Genomic DNA, 20,000 nt, shown 5'->3' with positions numbered 1-20,000 from the left:
ACCATCTCTCTCTTACCTCTCTCCCTCCCTCTCTATTTCCTTCTCTCTTTCTCTCTCTCTTACCTCCCCTCTTACCCTCTCTCCCTCTCTCTCTCTCTTACCTTCTCTCTTACCATCTCTCTCTCTCTCTCTCTCTCTTACCCTCTCTCTCTCTTTCTTTCTCTCTTCTCTCTCTCTCTTACCCCCTCTCTACCATCTCTCCCCCTCTCTCTCTCTTACCTTCTCTCTCTTACCCTCTCTCTCTCTTCTCTCTCTCTCCTCTCTCTCTTACCCTCTATCTCCCTCTCTCTCTCTTACTGCCTCTCTCTCTACCATCTCTCTCTCCCCTCTCTCTCTCTCTCTCTCTCTCTCCTCTACCTCTCTCTTACTGTCTCTCTCTCCCTCTCTCTCTTACCTTCTCTCTTACCCCCTCTCTCTCTCTTTCCTTCTCTCTTTCTCTCTCTCTCTTACCCCCTCTCTACTCCTCTCCTCTCTCTCTCCTCTTCCCTCTCTCTCTTACCCTCTCTCTCCCTTCCTCTCTCTTACTCTTCACTCTTACCCTCTCTCCCTCCCTCTCTCTCCTTCTCTTACCTTCTCTCTTACCCCCCCCTCTCTCTCTCCCTCTCTCTCTTACCCTCTCTCTCTTCTTTCTTTCTCTCGTTCTCTCTCTCTTACCCCCTCCTACCCTCTCCCCCCTCTCTCCCTCTTACCCTCTCTCTCTCCTGTCTCTCTCTCCTCTCTCTCGCTTACCCTCTCTCTCCCCTCTCTCTCCCTCTCTCTATTTCTCCTCTCTCTCTCTCTTACCCTCTCCTCTCTCCTTCTCTCTCTCTCTTACCTTCTCTCTTACCCTCTCTCTCTTCCCTCCTTCTCTCCTCTCTCTCTCCTCCTCTCTCTCCTCTCTTGCCTTCTCTCTTTACCCTCTCTCTCTCTCTCTCTCTCTCTTACCTTCTCTCTCCCTCTCCTCTCTCTCTCTCTCTTACCCCCCCTCTCTCTCTCTCTCTCTTACCCTCTCTTACCATCTCTCTCTCTCTCCTCTCTTACCCTCTCTCTCTCCTCTCTCTCTCTCCTCTCTCGCTTACCCTCTCTCTCCCTCTCTCTCACTCACCTCCCCTCTCTCTCTCTTACCTTCTCTCTTACCCTCTCTCTCTCTCCTTCTCTCTCTCTCTTACCTTCTCTCTTACCCTCTCTCTCTCCTTCTCTCTCTCTCTTACCTCCTCTCTCTCTCTCTTACCTTCTCTCTTACCCTCTCTCTCTCCTCTCTCTCTCTTACCTTCTCTCTCGCCTCTTACCTTCTCTCTTACCCCCCTCTTTCTATCTCTCTCTCTTACCCTCTCTTACCATCTCTCTCTCTCTCTCTCTTACCCTCTCTCTTGCTCTTTTTATTTTCAGAGCAACACGCTCACAGCCACAATGAATCCATCAGTATCTGACAGGCCCAGTCATCCAAGACGAGGGAAGTCAAACACAAGCCCACAAGATCTATCTTTAAACGCAATGTTTTACCAACAAACTTTCCCTGCCTGGAACACATTAAGACCCAAATAAATGGCCTGGGGCCGGGAGGAGGGGGGATGGTTAGGATGGTTGGGTGTGTTTGTGTGTATGTGTAGGGGGAGGGGGGGTTGTCTGTTCCATTCCCTAGGCTGTGGGCAGGGGTTGCGTGCCTTCGGCAGGGGAAAATAAGTCATAACAGAGTCAAACAGGCTGTGTGTGAATGAGTTTGTTTTCTTAGTTTGTATTTTTTCTTGGTTGGTAACGCTATTATGGCGTGATGGTAATGCCTGACAGATTGACTGGTTGAGCTGGGTTCCACTGAGGCCTAAAACTCCTGCTCCATCAAATACATAGATGTACACACACAAAGGATTGACCACTCAGGTAAAGACTGTATCAGGTTGGAATTGTAAGATTTTAAGACTCCATTTGCAGTGGCTTGGTTGGGCCTATTCAGGGGTTAACGGTGCACCCATGGGAGCTAGTCTAACCTTTGACCTGGGCTAATGTAGACTCTGGAGCTCGGCGGGATGCTCATTATGGGGCCAGTTGGGGAGAAAATTGTTCACACATGAACCTGAACTCTCTCTTTCTCCCCACAGCCGTGAAGTGCTCTCCACCACTGGCCCCATAGCGACTTGAACCTGACCTCCCTGCTCTCCACAAACAACATTTTACCAGTTTCTCACAGCAGGAAAATAATCCCGCAGCAACAGGAAATGTTAATTATTATGTGGATTAATTGCCATTTTTGCAGGGGTTGCTAATTTTTTTGTTAGAATAAATCAAGTCTGACATTTTAAAATGCAAATTACAAACTTTAGAAGCCTTTTAAAACATTGAATACACTACAATTTGCATTTCCTGCTGCACAGGAAAATAGTCTGCGATAAGATATGACAACAGTACCTGCATCTGTCCACACTATGTGGCTACTCTGCCCCTTTCAAAGACAGATATTCAATCTGACAAATGAGGATCTGTGGACTTGACTTCTGCGACTAGACAAGCAGGTGAACAATACATATTAAAATGATTTGTCTTGAGTTGCCAGAATAGAGACGATCATAGCTAGCGATATAATATTTATTTTTCTAGGCAAGACCGTTAAGAACAAAATCTTATTTTCACTGACAGCCTACCGGGGAACAGTGGGTTAACTGCCTTGTTCAGGAGAAGAACGACAGATTTTTACCTTGTCAGCTCGGGGATTCTATCTTGCAACCTTTCGGTTACTAGTCCAACGCTCTAACCACTAGGCTCCCCGCCACCCCACTGTCACGCCCTGGTCTTAGTATTTTGTGTTTATATATTTATTTGGTCAGGCCAGGATGTGACATGGGGTTATTTTGTGTTGTGTTGTGGTATTGGGGGTTTTAGTAGGTATTGGGATTGTGGCTGAGTAGGGGTGTCTAGCATAGTCTATGGCTGCCTGAGGTTCTCAATCAGAGTCAGGTGATTCTCGTTGTCTCTGATTGGGAACCATATTTAGGTAGCCTGGGTTTCACTGTGTGTTGGTGGGTGATTGCTCCTGTCTTAGTGTTTTGTGTTTGCACCAGATAGGCTGTTTCGGTTTTCATTATTTCATTTCGTTAGTTTTGTAGTTTCTGTATGTATAGGTTTTCCTTCATTAAAATATATCATGAATCATCATCACGCTGCATTTTGGTCCGATCCTTGTTCTACCTCTTCGTCAGAGGAGGAGATAGAAGAGAGCCGTTACACCCACAATATATAGAGATATGGTATGCTATACTGGACAGTCATTCAAGCAATCGCAAAATGTCAAGATGATCTGGAAGAGATTCCATCCATCCACTCAGAGAGCTTGTCTAGTGGGTTGTGTCAGACAGGTTATAAAACGAGCTGCATGTCAGAGACATCACAAATAGACAGCAGTCTTTGTTGGTGTGATGTAACCCTGCCAATCCACACACTTAAAGCAGCACTGGGACTTCAACACAATGTCTGTCTGGAGGCTGAATAGATTATAGCGTTCCCCACTCCACTTTCTTATTAATGCCCAAAACCTTCACCTCCATTGCTATGTAATTGCTAGGCAATTACACCAAATTACAACTGTTAACAAGGCACTGTAACTATAGTACTTAGAGCATAAACACACGGGTATAAGAGCTGCTGTAATGTAAAGGCTTAGTGGTATCAGTGTTGAGCAGCAACTACCCCAAACAGGTTTCCACTTTCATTGCTGCCTCCGTCCCTCAAATTCCCTAAGAATACCCTAAATGATGTCCCCCTAACCCCCTAAACACCTAACCCCATGTCTTATCCCCCCCATCACGCCCCCTGGCTCTGGCCCTCAGGGTGGTGAAAGCTTACCCCATAAACCGCTCTCTGTTCCAAGCATGCTGAGTGTGATGATTGACTCTGAGTTATGGTGCGTTTGTTCTGGCCAAGGTCAAGTCCAAGGGTTAATATAGGACCCGGCATTCATGTTTACAACCATAACATTGGTCTGAAGGGAGGGGAGTAGAGATGGCCGTGTTAAAGTTAAAGCCAATCTGAGATGTACTGGCATATTCTGTTGTTCCACCCCTGTCATCAACCATAACATTACCCATAACCCCTTCCCCTTTCCCAACCTCATCCCTAGCAACCATGTTAAAAAAATGTATTTAACTTGGCTAGTTAGTTAAGAACAAATTCTTACTTACAATGACAGCCTACCGGGGAACAGTGGGTTAACTGCCTTGTTCAGGGGCAGAACGACAGATTTTTACCTTGTCAGCATAGGGATTCGATCTAGCAACCTTTCAGTTACTGGCCCAGCGCTCTAACCATAAGGTTACCTTCTGCCCCAAGTGGTACTATGGATATCGATCCATAACCTGGCTCGATATCCACTGACCCCATAACATTAACCCCAACACAAGTCCCCACACACACCCGCCTGACCCCATAACATTAACCCCAACACAAGCCCCCACACACACCCGCCTGACCCCATAATCTTAACTCCAACACAAGCCCCCACACACACCCGCCTGACCCCGTAATCTTAACCCCAACACAAGCCCCCACACACAACCGCCTGACCCCATAACCTTAACCTTAACCCCAACACAAGCCCCCACACACCCCCGCCGCCTGACCCCATAATCTTAACCCCAACACAAGCCCCCCACACACACCCACCTGACCCCATAATCTTAACCCCAACACAAGCCCCCACACACACCCACCTGACCCCATAACCTTAACCTTAACCCCAACACAAGCCCCCACACACACCCGCCTGACCCCATAATCTTAACCCCAACACAAGCCCCCACACACCCCCACCGTCTGACCCCATAATCTTAACCAAAATCCCACCCCTCATAATCAACACACACCTGTTGTCTGACCCTTAACACCTCATTCAGTACCCCACCCACCGCCTGTCTGCCTGTCTGCCTGCCTGCCTGCCTGCCTATCTGTCTGTCTGTCTGGCTGGCTGGCTGGCTAACTAAGACCCTTTCACACAAATGCAAATGCACACGCACGCAAGCACACACAAAAACACACACACACAAACTTATACAGAGGTTACAAGACAATCCTAACAACCTCTTTAGGTCTAATTATCTTCTCTGACAGTGTTACCCTGAGGTTGGCTGACCCTCCAGGCATTGTTTCTGCTACATAAACACCCGGAGAACCAGCCAGAGAAAATGCACAGATGCCGTTAAGTTATCGCAGCTTTCGTGGCAAAGCAAACAAATGGAGGAAGATGTATGGTATTATTTTATGCTATACACACTATTTGTAACAGTAGCTCAGGACATTTCATAAACCAAACTGCTCTTTTCCACTGGAGGTTGTGGTAGAGAGGGATTCCAAGTCGTTTTCCCACTGTGAGAAATACATAAGTTAAATAAACTACATGGCCCAGCTTTGGGCAGCTGCTCAATTATTTTCATTAAAACCACCAGATATAACAAACCCCAAGCTGGCAGTGGGCTGATTCTTACAGGAAGGACAGAATACAGAAAGTCCACTCTCTGCCAGAACCCTGCCGAGCCTTCTAGAACCAGCCTGTCCTTGGATAGTATTACCACTATCCCATTCTACAGACATCCTGCCACTGTAGATAAAATGTGACCTCTCGCTGGGCCTGGGTCGCTCTGTATGCCACACAAACTCGCACCCACGCAAGCACACACACACGCACCCAAGCACGCACTCATACACACACGAGCGCACACGCATGCATGCACCGAAGCAATCACACACAAACAGAGCCTTCTTCCCATGACCCACACACATCGTACTGACAGACAGACATCGTACTGACAGACAGACATCGTACTGATAGACAGACATCGTACTGATAGACAGACATCGTACTGACAGACAGACATCGTACTGACAGACACACATCGTACTGACAGACAGACATCGTACTGACAGACACACATCGTACTGACAGACAGACATCGTACTGATAGACAGACATCGTACTGACAGACAGACATCGTACTGACAGACAGACATCATCATACTGATAAAACAGTGGTGACCACAAAGTGACTCGTCTACCTCATCCTTCACTCCTCCTCTCCCCTCCCCTCCTTACCCCTCCTCCCAATCCTCTCTCCTCCCCCTCCTCCCCAGAGTCCTTCTCACCCCTCCTTTCCCCTCATCACCCCTCCCTCACCCTTCCTCACCCCTCCTCTCCCCTCATCACCCTTCCTCTCCCCTCCTCCCGACATATTTCCCCTCAACCCTCCCCACCTCTCCTCACCTCTCCCATCCCTCACCCTTCCTCTCCCCTCTTCCCCACAGATTCCTTCTCACCTTTTCTCTCCCCTCATCACCACCCCCTCACCCTTGCTCTCCCCTTCTCACCCTTCCTCTCCACTCATCACCCCTTCCTCCCTCTCCCCACAGAGTCCTCCTCAGGCAGGTCTGTTGTCGTAGTGGAACAACAAACTGCACAGTCATATGTAGGTGTGTCTGTCATATTATGAAACACGATGAAGCTGAATTGTGAGACACATCGAATAATAGCAAATCCAGGAACCACAATGAGGACCTCTGTATTCTCTACTGAAGTAAAGACCAAGGCCTTCCTGTGGACCCTGTTCAGAAGTAGTGCACTGTGTAGAACATCTGAACTCATTTGTGACACAGTACTTGTATAAGTCCATGACCCTCCACCATGTTGGCACAGAGAGAAGGGGGGTGCTGCAGGTCAGATCCAAAGGGGAGTGTCCTACCTGGGGCTGCCTGTATCTCCACCAGTCCCCCGGCTGCAATCAGGGCCTCCATGATCTTCACGTGGTGTTCTGGGTTTACGTCCGCACTGCATGCAGATAGACAGGCAGGGAAATAGGTCAGAGGTCAAAGGAAGGGACAGAGAGGTCAAGAAGTCATTGATGTAAATATTGACATAAACATAACATCGTGTTGTTGGGGAGTCAAGAGTTACAACGTCACTTGAACAGAGCGAGAAAGAGGGGAGGAGTGAAAAAGAGAGAGAGCATGCTATCCATCAGATAACAATACAAGCTATTTGTATGGTTGAACTGCATTAGAAAATTAAACAAAATGGCTTCTTTGAAGGTATTGTAAAACTAGTAGTTCTAGTGATAGTTTCTGGGGTATGAACCCGTTCCCTCCTTCCCTCCCTTCCGCTCTCCTCTATTGAATTTTGCCTGCTGCTGGGTCAGAGAAACTGTTGATTAACTTAGGTACTTATTCCCTATAATTCAAGTCCTGTGGTGGCTGTGTGACGGACCTCTCTCAGAGGAAGATGACTAAACAAAATGACTTTTTGAGGCATGATACACTTTCAAATCAAATCAAATCAAATCAAATGGTATTGGTCACATACACATGGTTAGCAGATGTTATTGCGAGTATAGCGAAATGCTTGTGCTTCTAGTTCCGACAGTGCAGTAATATCTAACAAGTAATATAACAATTTCACAACAACTACCTTATACACACAAATCTAAGAAAAGGGATGGAATAAGAATATATACCTATAAATATATGGATGAGCGATGACCGAGAGGCATAGGCAAGATGCAGTAGCTGGTGTAGAATACAGTATATAAACTCAGCAAAAAATCGAAGATAATTTGTAAAAATCCAAATAACTTCACAGATCTTCATTGTAAAGGGTTTTAACACTGATTCACATGCTTGATCAATGAACCATAAACAATCAATGAACATGCTGTAAATAATTGCTGAACATGCAATTAATGAACTGTATGATCTACTACTATATGATCTAGTACTATATGATCTACAATATGATCTACTACTATATGATCTAGTACTATATGATCTACTACTATATGATCTACTACTATATGATCTACTTCTATATGATCTACTACTATATGATCTACTACTATATGATCTACTTCTATATGATCTACTACTATATGATCTACTACTATATGATCTACTACTATATGATCTACTACTATATGATCTAGTAGTAGATATGATCTTCTATATGATCTACTACTATATAATATACTACTATATGATCTACTATTAGTATTTGATCTATTACTATATGATCTACTATATGATATACTACTATATGATCTACTATTAGTATATGATCTATTACTATATGATCTACTACTATATGATCTATTACTATATGATATACTACTATATGATCTATTACTATATGATATACTACTATATGATCTACTACTATATGATCTAGTAGTAGATATGATCTTCTATATGATCTACTACTATATAATATACTACTATATGATCTACTATTAGTATATGATCTATTACTATATGATCTACTACTATATGATCTATTACTATATGATATACTACTATATGATCTATTACTATATGATATACTACTATATGATCTACTACTATATGATCTAGTAGTAGATATGATCTTCTATATGATCTACTACTATATAATATACTACTATATGATCTACTATTAGTATATGATCTATTACTATATGATCTACTATATGATATACTACTATATGATCTACTATTAGTATATGATCTATTACTATATGATATACTACTATATGATCTATTACTATATGATATACTACTATATGATCTATTACTATATGATATACTACTATATGATCTATTACTATATGATATACTACTATATGATCTATTACTATATGATATACTACTATATGATCTACTACTATATGATCTACTACTATATGATCTACTACTATATGATCTATTACTATATGATCTACTACTATATGATCTATTACTATATGATCTATTACTATATGATATACTACTATATGATCTATTACTATATGATATACTACTATATGATCTACTACTATATGATCTACTACTATATGATCTACTACTATATGATCTAGTAGTAGATATGATCTTCTATATGATCTACTACTATATAATATACTACTATATGATCTACTATTAGTATATGATCTACTATATGATATACTACTATATGATCTACTATTAGTATATGATCTATTACTATATGATATACTACTATATGATCTATTACTATATGATATACTACTATATGATCTATTACTATATGATATACTACTATATGATCTATTACTATATGATATACTACTATATGATCTATTACTATATGATATACTACTATATGATCTATTACTATATGATATAGTACTATATGATCTATTACTATATGATATACTACTATATGATCTATTACTATATGATATACTACTATATGATCTACTACTATATGATCTACTACTATATGATATACTACTATATGATCTATTACTATATGATCTACTACTATATGATCTACTACTATATGATCTATCACTATATGATATACTACTATATGATCTACTACTATATGATCTACTTCTATATGATCTACTACTATATGATCTACTACTATATGATCTACTACTATATGATCTACTACTAAATGATCTAGTAGTAGATATGATCTTCTATATGATCTACTACTATATAATATACTACTATATGATCTACTATTAGTATATGATCTATTACTATATGATCTACTATATGATATACTACTATATGATCTACTATTAGTATATGATCTATTACTATATGATCTACTATATGATCTATTACTATATGATATACTACTATATGATCTATTACTATATGATATACTACTATATGATCTATTACTATATGATATACTACTATATGATCTATTACTATATGATATACTACTATATGATCTATTACTATATGATATACTACTATATGATCTATTACTATATGATATACTACTATATGATCTACTATTAGTATATGATCTATTACTATATGATATACTACTATATGATCTATTACTATATGATATACTACTATATGATCTATTACTATATGATATACTACTATATGATCTACTTTTAGTATATGATCTATTACTATATGATATACTACTATATGATCTACTACTATATGATATACTATATGATATACTACTATATGATCTACTATTAGTATATGATCTATTACTATATGATATACTACTAAACACTCCATGATCTGCGTTGTTTGGTTTTGGAAGTACTTGGCAGAGTTCTCTGCCTGGCATGGCGCTAAATGGTTAAGAAGACCCTTCTCCCTGCCCTGCCGTTTCTCTCTTTGGTCTAATCCACTGAGCTTACGTCTGAGTCCCAAATCAGGGTACGTAGTGCAATACTTTTGATCAGAGTCCTATGGGCCCTGGTAAAAAGTAGTGCACTACATAGGGATTATTGTGCCATTTGGGTTACATCCTATGTTAGAAAGGTCAGACAAACAGACTCAGGTTGGCCTCCCTCCATCTGTTTCTCTGGTGGTTATGGCTGGGGGGCTGGAGCACCATGGGTCAAGTTTTCATAAAAAACCTGACAGAGCGACGGGCCAGAGAGAGCAATGCATTCTGGGATGGCCCAGCACGCTCACTCCTTCTGGTGACGTCAGAGGCGAGCGACAGAGCGAGTGGAAGAGGCTACGCAAATATCACGAGTTCTGACTCATTGACTGTAATCTCCTATTCCAGATTTCTTTGTAAACAGAAGCCAGAAACGGACATTCCTGCGTGATACAGAGCAATTCTCCCGGTGAGCTTTGGCAGTGTATGAACAAACAGCATACTCAACATGCTAATGCTTTCCCACTGGACAAAAACAGTTTGAATTAACGTTGTTTCCACATCATTACAACCAAAACAATATGCGTGATGACGTTGAATCAACGTGGAAAAAAGTAATTTAGTCTTTTTTTCACCCAACTTTTAACCTAAATCAAAAGACATGGTGACATTTTTTGTTGATTTCAAGTTGAATTAACTTTAGTTGACAACTCAACCAAATGTAAATCCAAACTATACGTTTCTGAGAATGTCAGTATACAGTGGGGAGAACCAGTATTTGATACACTACTTTCCTACTTACAAAGCATGTAGAGGTCTGTAATTTTTATCATAGGTACACTTCAACTGTGAGAGATAGAATCTAAAACAAAAATCCAGAAAATCACATTGTATGATTTTAAATAATTAATTTGCATTTTATTGCATGACATAAGTATTTGATCACCTACCAACCAGTAAGAATTCCAGCTCTCACAGACCTGTTAGTTTTTCTTTAAGAAGCCCCCCTGTTCTCCACTCATTACCTGTATTAACTGCACCTGTTTGAACTCGTTACCTCGGCAGTGTTTCAAATACTTGTTCTCCCCACTGTATATATATCTGAGAATGTCAGTATATATATCTGAGAATATCATTATATATATCTGAGAATGTCAGTATATATATATCTGAGAATGTCAGTATATATATCTGAGAATATCATTATATATATCTGAGAATGCCAGTATATATCTGAGGATGTCAGTATATATATGTGAGAATGTCAGTATATATATCTGAGAATGTCACTATATATCTGAGAATATCATTATATATATCTGATAATGCCAGTATATATATCTGTGAATGTCAGTATACAGTATGTCTGAGAATGTCAGTATAAAAATATCTGAGAATGTCAGTATACAGTATATCTGAGAATGTCAGTATATATCTGAGAATATAGCATGCATAAGACCCATGCTTGATATGTTTCCTATACCTGTTGGATATACCTGGAACCAAAAAAAGATTTTAAAAGGGTTCTCCTATGGGGACAGCCGAATAACCCTTTTAGGTTCTTGATAGCACCTTTTTTCCAACACCAAACCACTTCACCAATGCACCAATCAGTCTTACCAGAAGTGGGAGTGTTTGAAGATGGCCTCACTGAAGGTCTGGCCTAGAAGCCTGGGGCTTGCCTGGTTCTGAGCCCCACTCTGGGCCACCCTGACCAAGTGTCTGGTGAGGTGCACCAGGAGCTGGTGGTTGGCCTGGGGGACACTGGGGGACTCTAGGATCTTCTTCAGCTTCTCGCCACACTCCTCCACGCTCTGAGTCTCTGGAGTAGCAAGACAGAGAGAGGGGGAATGAGTACAAGTGTGAATTGTATTTGTGTGTGTATGCGTGTGCGCTGGGACAGAGAGCCAGGCACTAATAACAGAACACACCTACAGTGCCTTCAGAAGGTTTTCACACCCCTTGACTTTCTCCATATGTTGTGTTACAGTCTGAATTGAAAATGGATTAAATACATGTATTTTCTCACCCATCTACACACAATAACCCATAATGACAAAGTGAAAACATGTTTTACGACATTTGCAAATTTATTGAAAATGAAATACAGAAATATCTCATTTACATACGGTGCATTCGGAAAGTATTCAGACCCCTTGACTTTTTCCACATTTTGTTACGTTACTGCTGTATTTCAGCCTCATTGATCTCCACACAATCTCCCATAATGACGAAGCAAACATCGTTTTTTTTGTTTTTTTGCAAATGTATAAATTTAAAAAACTGAAATATCACAATTACACAATTATTCAGACCCTTTACTCAGTCAAAGGTGTTGAAGCATCAGCGATTACAGCCTCAAGTCTTCTTGGGACACTACAAGTTTGGCACACCTGTATTTGGGGAGTTTGTCCCATTCTACTCTGCAGGGCCACTCAAGGACATTCAGAGACTTGTCCCGAAGGCACTCCTGCTTTGTCTTGGCTGTGTGCTTAGGGTCGTTGTCCTGTTGGAAGGTGAACCTTCACCCCTGTCTGAGGTCCTGAGCACTCTGGAGCAGGTTTTCATGAAGAATCTCTGTACTTTGCTCCATTCATCTTTGCCTCGATCCTGACTAGTCTCCCAGTCCCTGCTGCTGAAAAACATCCCGACAGCATGATGTTGCCACCACCATGCTTCACCGTAGGGATGGTGCCAGGTTTCCCCCAGACGTGACGCTTGGCATTCAGGCCAAAGATTTCAATCTTGGTTTCAATCAGCCCAGAGAACCTCGTTTCTCATGGTCTGAGAGTCTTTAGGTGCTTTTTGGCAAACTCCAAGCGGGCTGTCTTGTGCCTTTTACTGAGGAGTGGCTTCCGTCTGGCCACTCTACAATAAAGGCCTGATTGGTGGAGTGCTGCAGAGATGGTTGTCCTTCTGGAAGGTTCTCCCATCTCCACAGAGGAACTCTGGAGCTCTGTCAGTGTGACCATCAGGTTCTTGGTCCCTGACCAAGGCCTTTCTGCCCGATTGCTCAGTTTGGCCAGGCGGCCAGCTCTAGGAAGAGTCTTGATGGTTCCAAACTTCTTCCATTTAAGAATGATTGAGGCCACTCTGTTGGGGACCTTCAATGCTGCAGACATTTTTTGGTACCCGACAATTCCATCAAGCTCACAACTTGGTTTTTGCTCTGACATGCACTGTCAACTGTGGAACCTTATATAGACAGGTGTGTGCCTTTCCAAATCATGTCCAATCAAATGGATTTACCACAGTTGGATTCCAATCAAGTTGTGGAAACATCTCAAGGACGATCAATGGAAACAGAATGCACATCAGCTAAATTTCAAGTCTCAGAGCAAAGGGTCTGAATACTATTTAAATAAGGTATTTTTGTTTTTTTATTTTTAATAAATTAGCTGTAATTCTGAAAAGCTGTTTACGGTTTGTCATGATGGGGTATTTTATGTATATTGATGAGACTAATATATTTTTTAATCCATTTTAAAATAAGGTTGTAATGTAACAAAATGTGGAAAAGTCAAGGGGTCTGATTCATTTCCGAATGCACTGTAAGTATCAGTGATTCTAACATAACACTTTGTTTTCAGGAAATAAAGTGAATTTCTTTCACACATTTTCTGCAGTATTACTTTAGTACCTTGTTGCAAAAAGGATGCATGTTTTGGAATATTTGTATTCTGTACAGGCTTCCTTCTTTTCACTCTGTCATTAAGGTTAGTATTGTGGACTAACTACAATGTTGTTGATCCACCCTCAGTTTTCTCCTATCACGGCCATTAAACTCTGTAACTGTTTTAAAGTCACCATTGGCCTCATGGTGAAATCCCTGAGCGGTTTCCTTCCTCTCCGGCTACTGAGTTAAGATGGACACCTGTATCTTTGTAGTGACTGGCTGTATTGATACACCATCCAAAGTGTAATGAATAACTTCACCATGTTCAAAGGGAAATTCAATGTCTGCTTTTTTTACCCATCTACCAATAGGTGTCCTTCTTTGTGAGGCATTGGAAAACCTCCCTGGTCATTGTTGTTGAATCTGTGTTTGAAATTCACTGCTCGACTGAGGGACCTTACATATGCAAAAGCTATGCATTTGGAAACTTTTCAGACCCCTTCCCCTTTTCCACATTTTGTTACGTTACAGCCTTTTTCTAAATGGATGAAATAAATACAAGTCCTCATCAATCTACACACAATACCCCATAATGACAAAATGAAAACAGGCTTTTGGAAATGTCCATGCAACTTATTATGTGACTTGGTTAAACACATTTTTAATCCTGAACTTATTTAGGCTTTCCATCACAAAGGGATTGAATAATTATTGACTCAAGACATTTCAGCATTACATTTTTTATTAATTTGTAAAAAATGATTGGGTATTGTGTGGAGGCCAGTGACACAAAATCTAAATTTAATACATTTTCGATTCAGGCTCTAACACAACAAAATGTGGAAGAAGTCAAGGGGTGTAAACACTTTCGGAAGGTCTAATCAGTAATTTGAAAATTTGACAGATATACAGGGAGATTTGAATTCAGAATTATAGCCTCCCCAACAGCAGCACTGCTGTCTAGAATGGCAATCTGTTGTAGTCACCCATCCATGCCGTTAGCTTTGATGGGACAGCATATATATGGGATAACAGTTATAAACGCTGTGTCTCTGTGTCTCTGGATGGGATCAGACGTGTGTTCTCACAGCTCAGACGATGTTGTTGTTTAGAGAGGAGAAGGCATAATGATGCTCTCACCAAAAGACCCAACATAGGTACCTCTGCAATACTCTGCTGTCTAGGCAGCTGGGGGTTCTCTCGGTGGAAGATCACATAGCCACTACGTATTGCTCATGCACTTCTGCACTCTGCTTAACGATGAGTGTACTGGAGTGTACTGGAGTGTACTGTACTGTAGTGCCCTGGAGTGTACTGGAGTATACTGTAGTGTACTGGAGTGTACTGGAGTGTACTGTACTGTAGTGCCCTGGAGTGTACTAGAGTGAGTGTACTGTACTGAGTGCACTGTAGTGTACTGCAGTGTACTGTAGTGAGTGTGCTGTACTGTAGGGTACTGAGTGTACTGTAGTGTACTGTAGTGTGCAGAGTGTACTGTGTTTTGTGTCCAGCCTTGATTTGATTCTGCTACTAAGGAGAAGCAACCCTGTCTTCTATTGGAAACGGCCTTTTTATATTTAGTATAGGTACTAAAATATAATGGAGCTAGCTTTCTTCATTCACATAGTGTACACAAAAGAAACAGAATGTGATCCATATTGACCTATTATAGTGGTGCATTTGGACTTTGCAAAGAATTTTTATTAGATTTTTTTACCCGTGTTTGTGATCGATCCTAAGTCAAAGTGCTCTGGACGTAAACAACCACCAGGAGGATAGTCTCAGTAAATCTGTCAATCCTGACTAATGGTGTGTTCTGAAGCTAAGAGTGGAAGAGTGTTTGTGTTGAGCCTTAGTGTGTGTGTGTGTGTGTGTGTGTGTGTGTGTGTGTGTGTGTGTGTGTGTGTGTGTTGTGTGTGTGATTATGTGTTGTGTGTGAGTGTGTGTAGGTGTGAGTGTATATGTGTGTGTGTGATTTTGTGTATGTGTGTGTGTATGTGTGTGTGATGTGTGTGTGTGTGATTATGTGTGTGTGTGTGTGTGTGTGTGTGTGTGTGTGATTATGTATGTGTGTGTATGTATGTGTGTGTATGTGTGAGTGTGTGTGTGTGTGTGTGTGTGTGTGTGTGTGTGTGTGTGTGAGTGTGAGTGTGAGTGTGTGTGTGAGTGTGTGTGTGTGTGTGTGATTGTATGTTAGCTGCAGAAGTGCTCATTCGTGGAGCGCCTCATGTCTGTTGATAAGGAGGACTACTCTCCTGTTAGCTGCTATAGTAGCATGGCTGAGACAGGCTTTTCTCTTAATGACTTCCACCCACGCCTGGGGCCAATAGGGATGGCCTGGTTAAGGCTGGCCCGGGGTGATTATATGAGATAAGTGTCTTAGGGTCAGGGGTTAGAGGTTAGGGACACACTGTGAGAGGGTTAGGAGGGCTTGGGGAGGGAGGAGGTTGTGTGTGTTGAGGGGGAGTGTGTGTATATATGTGTGGGTGGGTGGGTGTGTGTCGGTCAGAGTTGTTGGATGATATATAGTTGACAATCTGTCTGGTCTGATAGAGGGCAGCTGTGTTGACCTCCTCTTGTCTCGCCTCCTCGGACCACAGACACAGCCAATGACCGCTACCCACTCTAGACCCCCCCCACCAGACCCCTGCCCTCCCACCCACATCCCGTCTGGAGGTGTTATCACCCCCCCCCCAGAACCTTATCAATACGGTCTGATCCTGGCTCAATAGAGGCCAAGGCTGGGAACTTGACCTGTCCATCTGTCCCTGAGGATCTACTGGACACTGAGACTAGAACTGGACAGGGAGGAAGGGGGGTAGACCTTTTGGTGCCACTAACCGGTTGACTGGATTTCCATCTGTCCATAAGGACACTGGACAGCCCAGGGAGGAGGAAGTAAGGGAGGGTTAGAGCTGGGCTGACTATGGAGGAGGAAGTAAGGGAGGGTTAGAGCTGGGCTGACTAGGGAAGAGAGAGTAAGGGAGGGTTAGAGCTGGGCTGACTAGGGAGGAGGAAGTAAGGGAGGGTTAGAGCTGGGCTGACTAGGGAGGAGGAAGTAAGGGAGGGTTAGAGCTGGGCTGACTAGGGAGGAGGAAGTAAGGGAGGGTTAGAGCTGGGCTGACTAGGGAGCAGGAAGTAAGGGAGGGTTAGAGCTGGGCTGACTAGGGAGGAGGAAGTAAGGGAGGGTTAGAGCTGGGCTGACTAGGGAGCAGGAAGTAAGGAAGGGTTAGAGCTGGGCTGACTAGGGAGGAGGAAGTAAGGGAGGGTTAGAGCTGGGCTGACTAGGGAGGAGGAAGTAAGAGAGGGTTAGAGCTGGGCTGACTAGGGAGGAGAGAGTAAGGGAGGGTTAGAGCTGGGCTGACTAGGGAGGAGGAAGTAAGGGAGGGTTAGAGCTGGGCTGACTAGGGAGGAGGAAGTAAGGGAGGGTTAGAGCTGGGCTGACTAGGGAGGAGAGAGTAAGGGAGGGTTAGAGCTGGGCTGACTAGGGAGGAGGAAGTAAGGGAGGGTTAGAGCTGGGCTGACTAGGGAGGAGGAAGTAAGAGAGGGTTAGAGCTGGGCTGACTAGGGAGGAGAGAGTAAGGGAGGGTTAGAGCTGGGCTGACTAGGGAGGAGGAAGTAAGGGAGGGTTAGAGCTGGGCTGACTAGGGAGGAGGAAGTAAGGGAGGGTTAGAGCTGGGCTGACTAGGGAGGAGAGAGTAAGGGAGGGTTAGAGCTGGGCTGACTAGGGAGGAGGAAGTAAGGGAGGGTTAGAGCTGGGCTGACTAGGGAGGAGGAAGTAAGGGAGGGTTAGAGCTGGACTGACTAGGAAGGAGAGAGTAAGGGAGGGTTAGAGCTGGGCTGACTAGGGAGGAGGAAGTAAGGGAGGGTTAGAGCTGGGGTGACTAGGGTGGAGGAAGTAAGGGAGGGTTAGAGCTGGGCTGACTAGGGAGGAGGAAGTAAGGGAGGGTTAGAGCTGGGCTGACTAGGGAGGAGGAAGTAAGGGAGGGTTAGAGCTGGGCTGACTAGGGAGGAGGAAGTAAGGGAGGGTTAGAGCTGGGTGCCCCCCTTTGTCCGGTCCAGATGGGCATGGTCTGGCTGTAAAGCTTGCCCTGTACCCTGGGTTCTTAGAGATGTCACTCTGAGTCTGGATTAGGCCAATAGGATGACTGACCACTTCTATTGTCTGAGACAGACACAAAGGGATGGGACTGAGACACCTGGATGAAGTCTGCTGGGATTGCTGTTACACTGCCAGTCGCATGGTCGGTCAGCCTGACCGTGACCTTGAGCACCAGACGGTCGGTTGGTCTGTCTCACTCCTGGAGAGTAGCGTTTAAATACAGTTGATGTCAGAAGTTTACATACACTTAGGTTGGAGTCATTAAAACTCGTTTTCAACCACTCCACACATTTCTTGTTAACAGACTATAGTTTTGACAAGTCGGTTAGGACATCTACTTTGCGCAGGACACAAGTCATTTTTCCAACAATTGTTCACAGACAGATTATTTCACTTATAATTCACTGTATCACAATTCCAGTGGGTCAGAAGTTTACATACACTAAGTTGACTGTGCCTTTAAACAGCTTGGAAAATCCCCAAAATGATGTCATGGCTTTAAAAGCTTCTGATAAGCTAATTGACATCATTTGAGTCAATTGGAGGTGTGCCTGTAGATGTATTTCAAGGCCTACCTTCAAACTCCATGCCTCTTTGCTTGACATCATGGGAAAATCAAAAGAAATCAGACAAGACCTCAGGAAAACAATTGTAGACCTCCACAAGTCTGGTTCATCATTGGGAGCAATTTCCAAATGCCTGAATGTATCACATTCATCTGTTCAAACAATAGTACGCAAGTATAAACACCATGGGACCACATAGCCGTCATACCGCTCAGGAAGGAGACGCGTTCTGTCTCCTAGAGATGAACGTACTTTGGTGTGAAAAGTGCAAATCAATCCCAGAACAACAGCAAAGGACCTTGTGAAGATGCTGAAGGAAACAGGTACAAAAGTATCTATATCCACAGTAAAACGAGTCCTATATCGACATAACCTGAAAAGCCGCTCAGCAAGAAAGAAGCCACTGCTCCAAAACCGCCATAAAAAGCCAGACTACGGTTTGCAACTGCACATGGGGACAAAGATCGTACTTTTTGGAGAAATGTCCTCTGGTCTGATGAAACAAAAATAGAACTGTTTGGCCATAATGACCATTGTTATGTTTGGAGGAAAAAGGGGGAGGGTTGCAAGCCGAAGAACACCATCCCAACCGTGCTGCCGTTTAATTATTATTTACTTTTATTTTCTATTTTTTACTTATCTATTTTTTTACTTATCTAATTTTTACTTGACACTTATTTTTCTTAAAACTTCTTAAAGCATTGTTGGTTAAGGGCTTGTAAGTACATTAAGCATTTCACTATAAGGTTGTTGTATTTGATTTGATTTGATGTATTACTGTTTTACAGCAGACCACCATCCAAAGTCAAAAAACAAGTTCCATTTTAGTCAGCTTAAACTCACAGAACACTCAAATTTCCACCATGCGTCTTTTCAAGTGGTTTATCCTGACTTAAAATGTTCCCATAAATAAAAGAGAGAAGCTTGTGCTGGGAGTGTGATGAAACAGGTAGGAGCCGGGAGAGACAAGCACGTACATCATTGACTGAAGCTGCTGTTGTTGGCGGAGGAAGGGAGAGGCTGAATAATTTGGGGGGAGGTCAGGGGGGAGAGAGTGTGAACTCGGCCCGAGGGTTGCCATGGCCCCAGTCTACCCTAAGGTGTTCCCACACACACACTCGCATACACAAAAGCTTTCACACACACACGCCACTGCAAACACCTACACACACACCGCCCACAGAAAGCACGACTCTCCTTATGTTCAAGGGAAAGGGTCATGAAAAATAGATCAGGTGCTACAGCATGTCTGTAAAAGAGAGAGATGTGAGGACAGTGCAGACATTGGAGAGAGGGATAAGATATATTAATCTGGAGCTGGGCCAACAGACAACTGAGCTGAGAGAGGGAACATCTCTCTCTCTCTCTCTCTCTCTGATGGGTTGGAGGGTCAGGCAGGCTGGCAGAGTGGTAAGCGGTGACACTCTGAAGTTTAGCCATGGGATATATACTGCACTTCAGTCCCAGAGGTTAAAGCAGGGTGTCCCATCCATGACCCTGGGGGCAGGAGCTAGCTAGAGGGTTGGCTGGATCTGACTGATGTTCAGCAACTTCGCTTAGCAACTATATTTAACATGGCTTTTCATACTGCATTTTCCTATCCTTAACCCTGGGTTAACATTTTAA

At 42.9% G+C, this 20,000-nt stretch overlaps 1 protein-coding gene across 2 annotated transcripts in view; it reads right to left on the bottom strand.

The window, feature by feature from the left end:
* LOC112234933 (phosphatidylinositol 3-kinase regulatory subunit gamma) overlaps window positions 1–20,000 on the bottom strand; it is a 352,082-nt gene that overhangs the window by 165,547 nt on the left and 166,535 nt on the right. For both annotated transcript variants that reach the window (XM_042322419.1, XM_042322420.1), the window contains exons 6-7: window positions 11,711–11,912; window positions 6,696–6,781 (exon numbers count right to left, since the gene is read on the bottom strand). In XM_042322419.1, the coding sequence (XP_042178353.1) occupies window positions 6,696–6,781; window positions 11,711–11,912 (288 nt within the window). The remainder of the gene's footprint in view (window positions 1–6,695; window positions 6,782–11,710; window positions 11,913–20,000) is intronic.

This window comes from Oncorhynchus tshawytscha, linkage group LG05 (genome assembly GCF_018296145.1).
Source record: "Oncorhynchus tshawytscha isolate Ot180627B linkage group LG05, Otsh_v2.0, whole genome shotgun sequence".
Lineage (NCBI taxonomy): Eukaryota > Metazoa > Chordata > Actinopteri > Salmoniformes > Salmonidae > Oncorhynchus > Oncorhynchus tshawytscha.
Note: the sequence above shows the minus strand (reverse complement) of the source record. Positions and strands in the feature narration are given on the sequence as shown.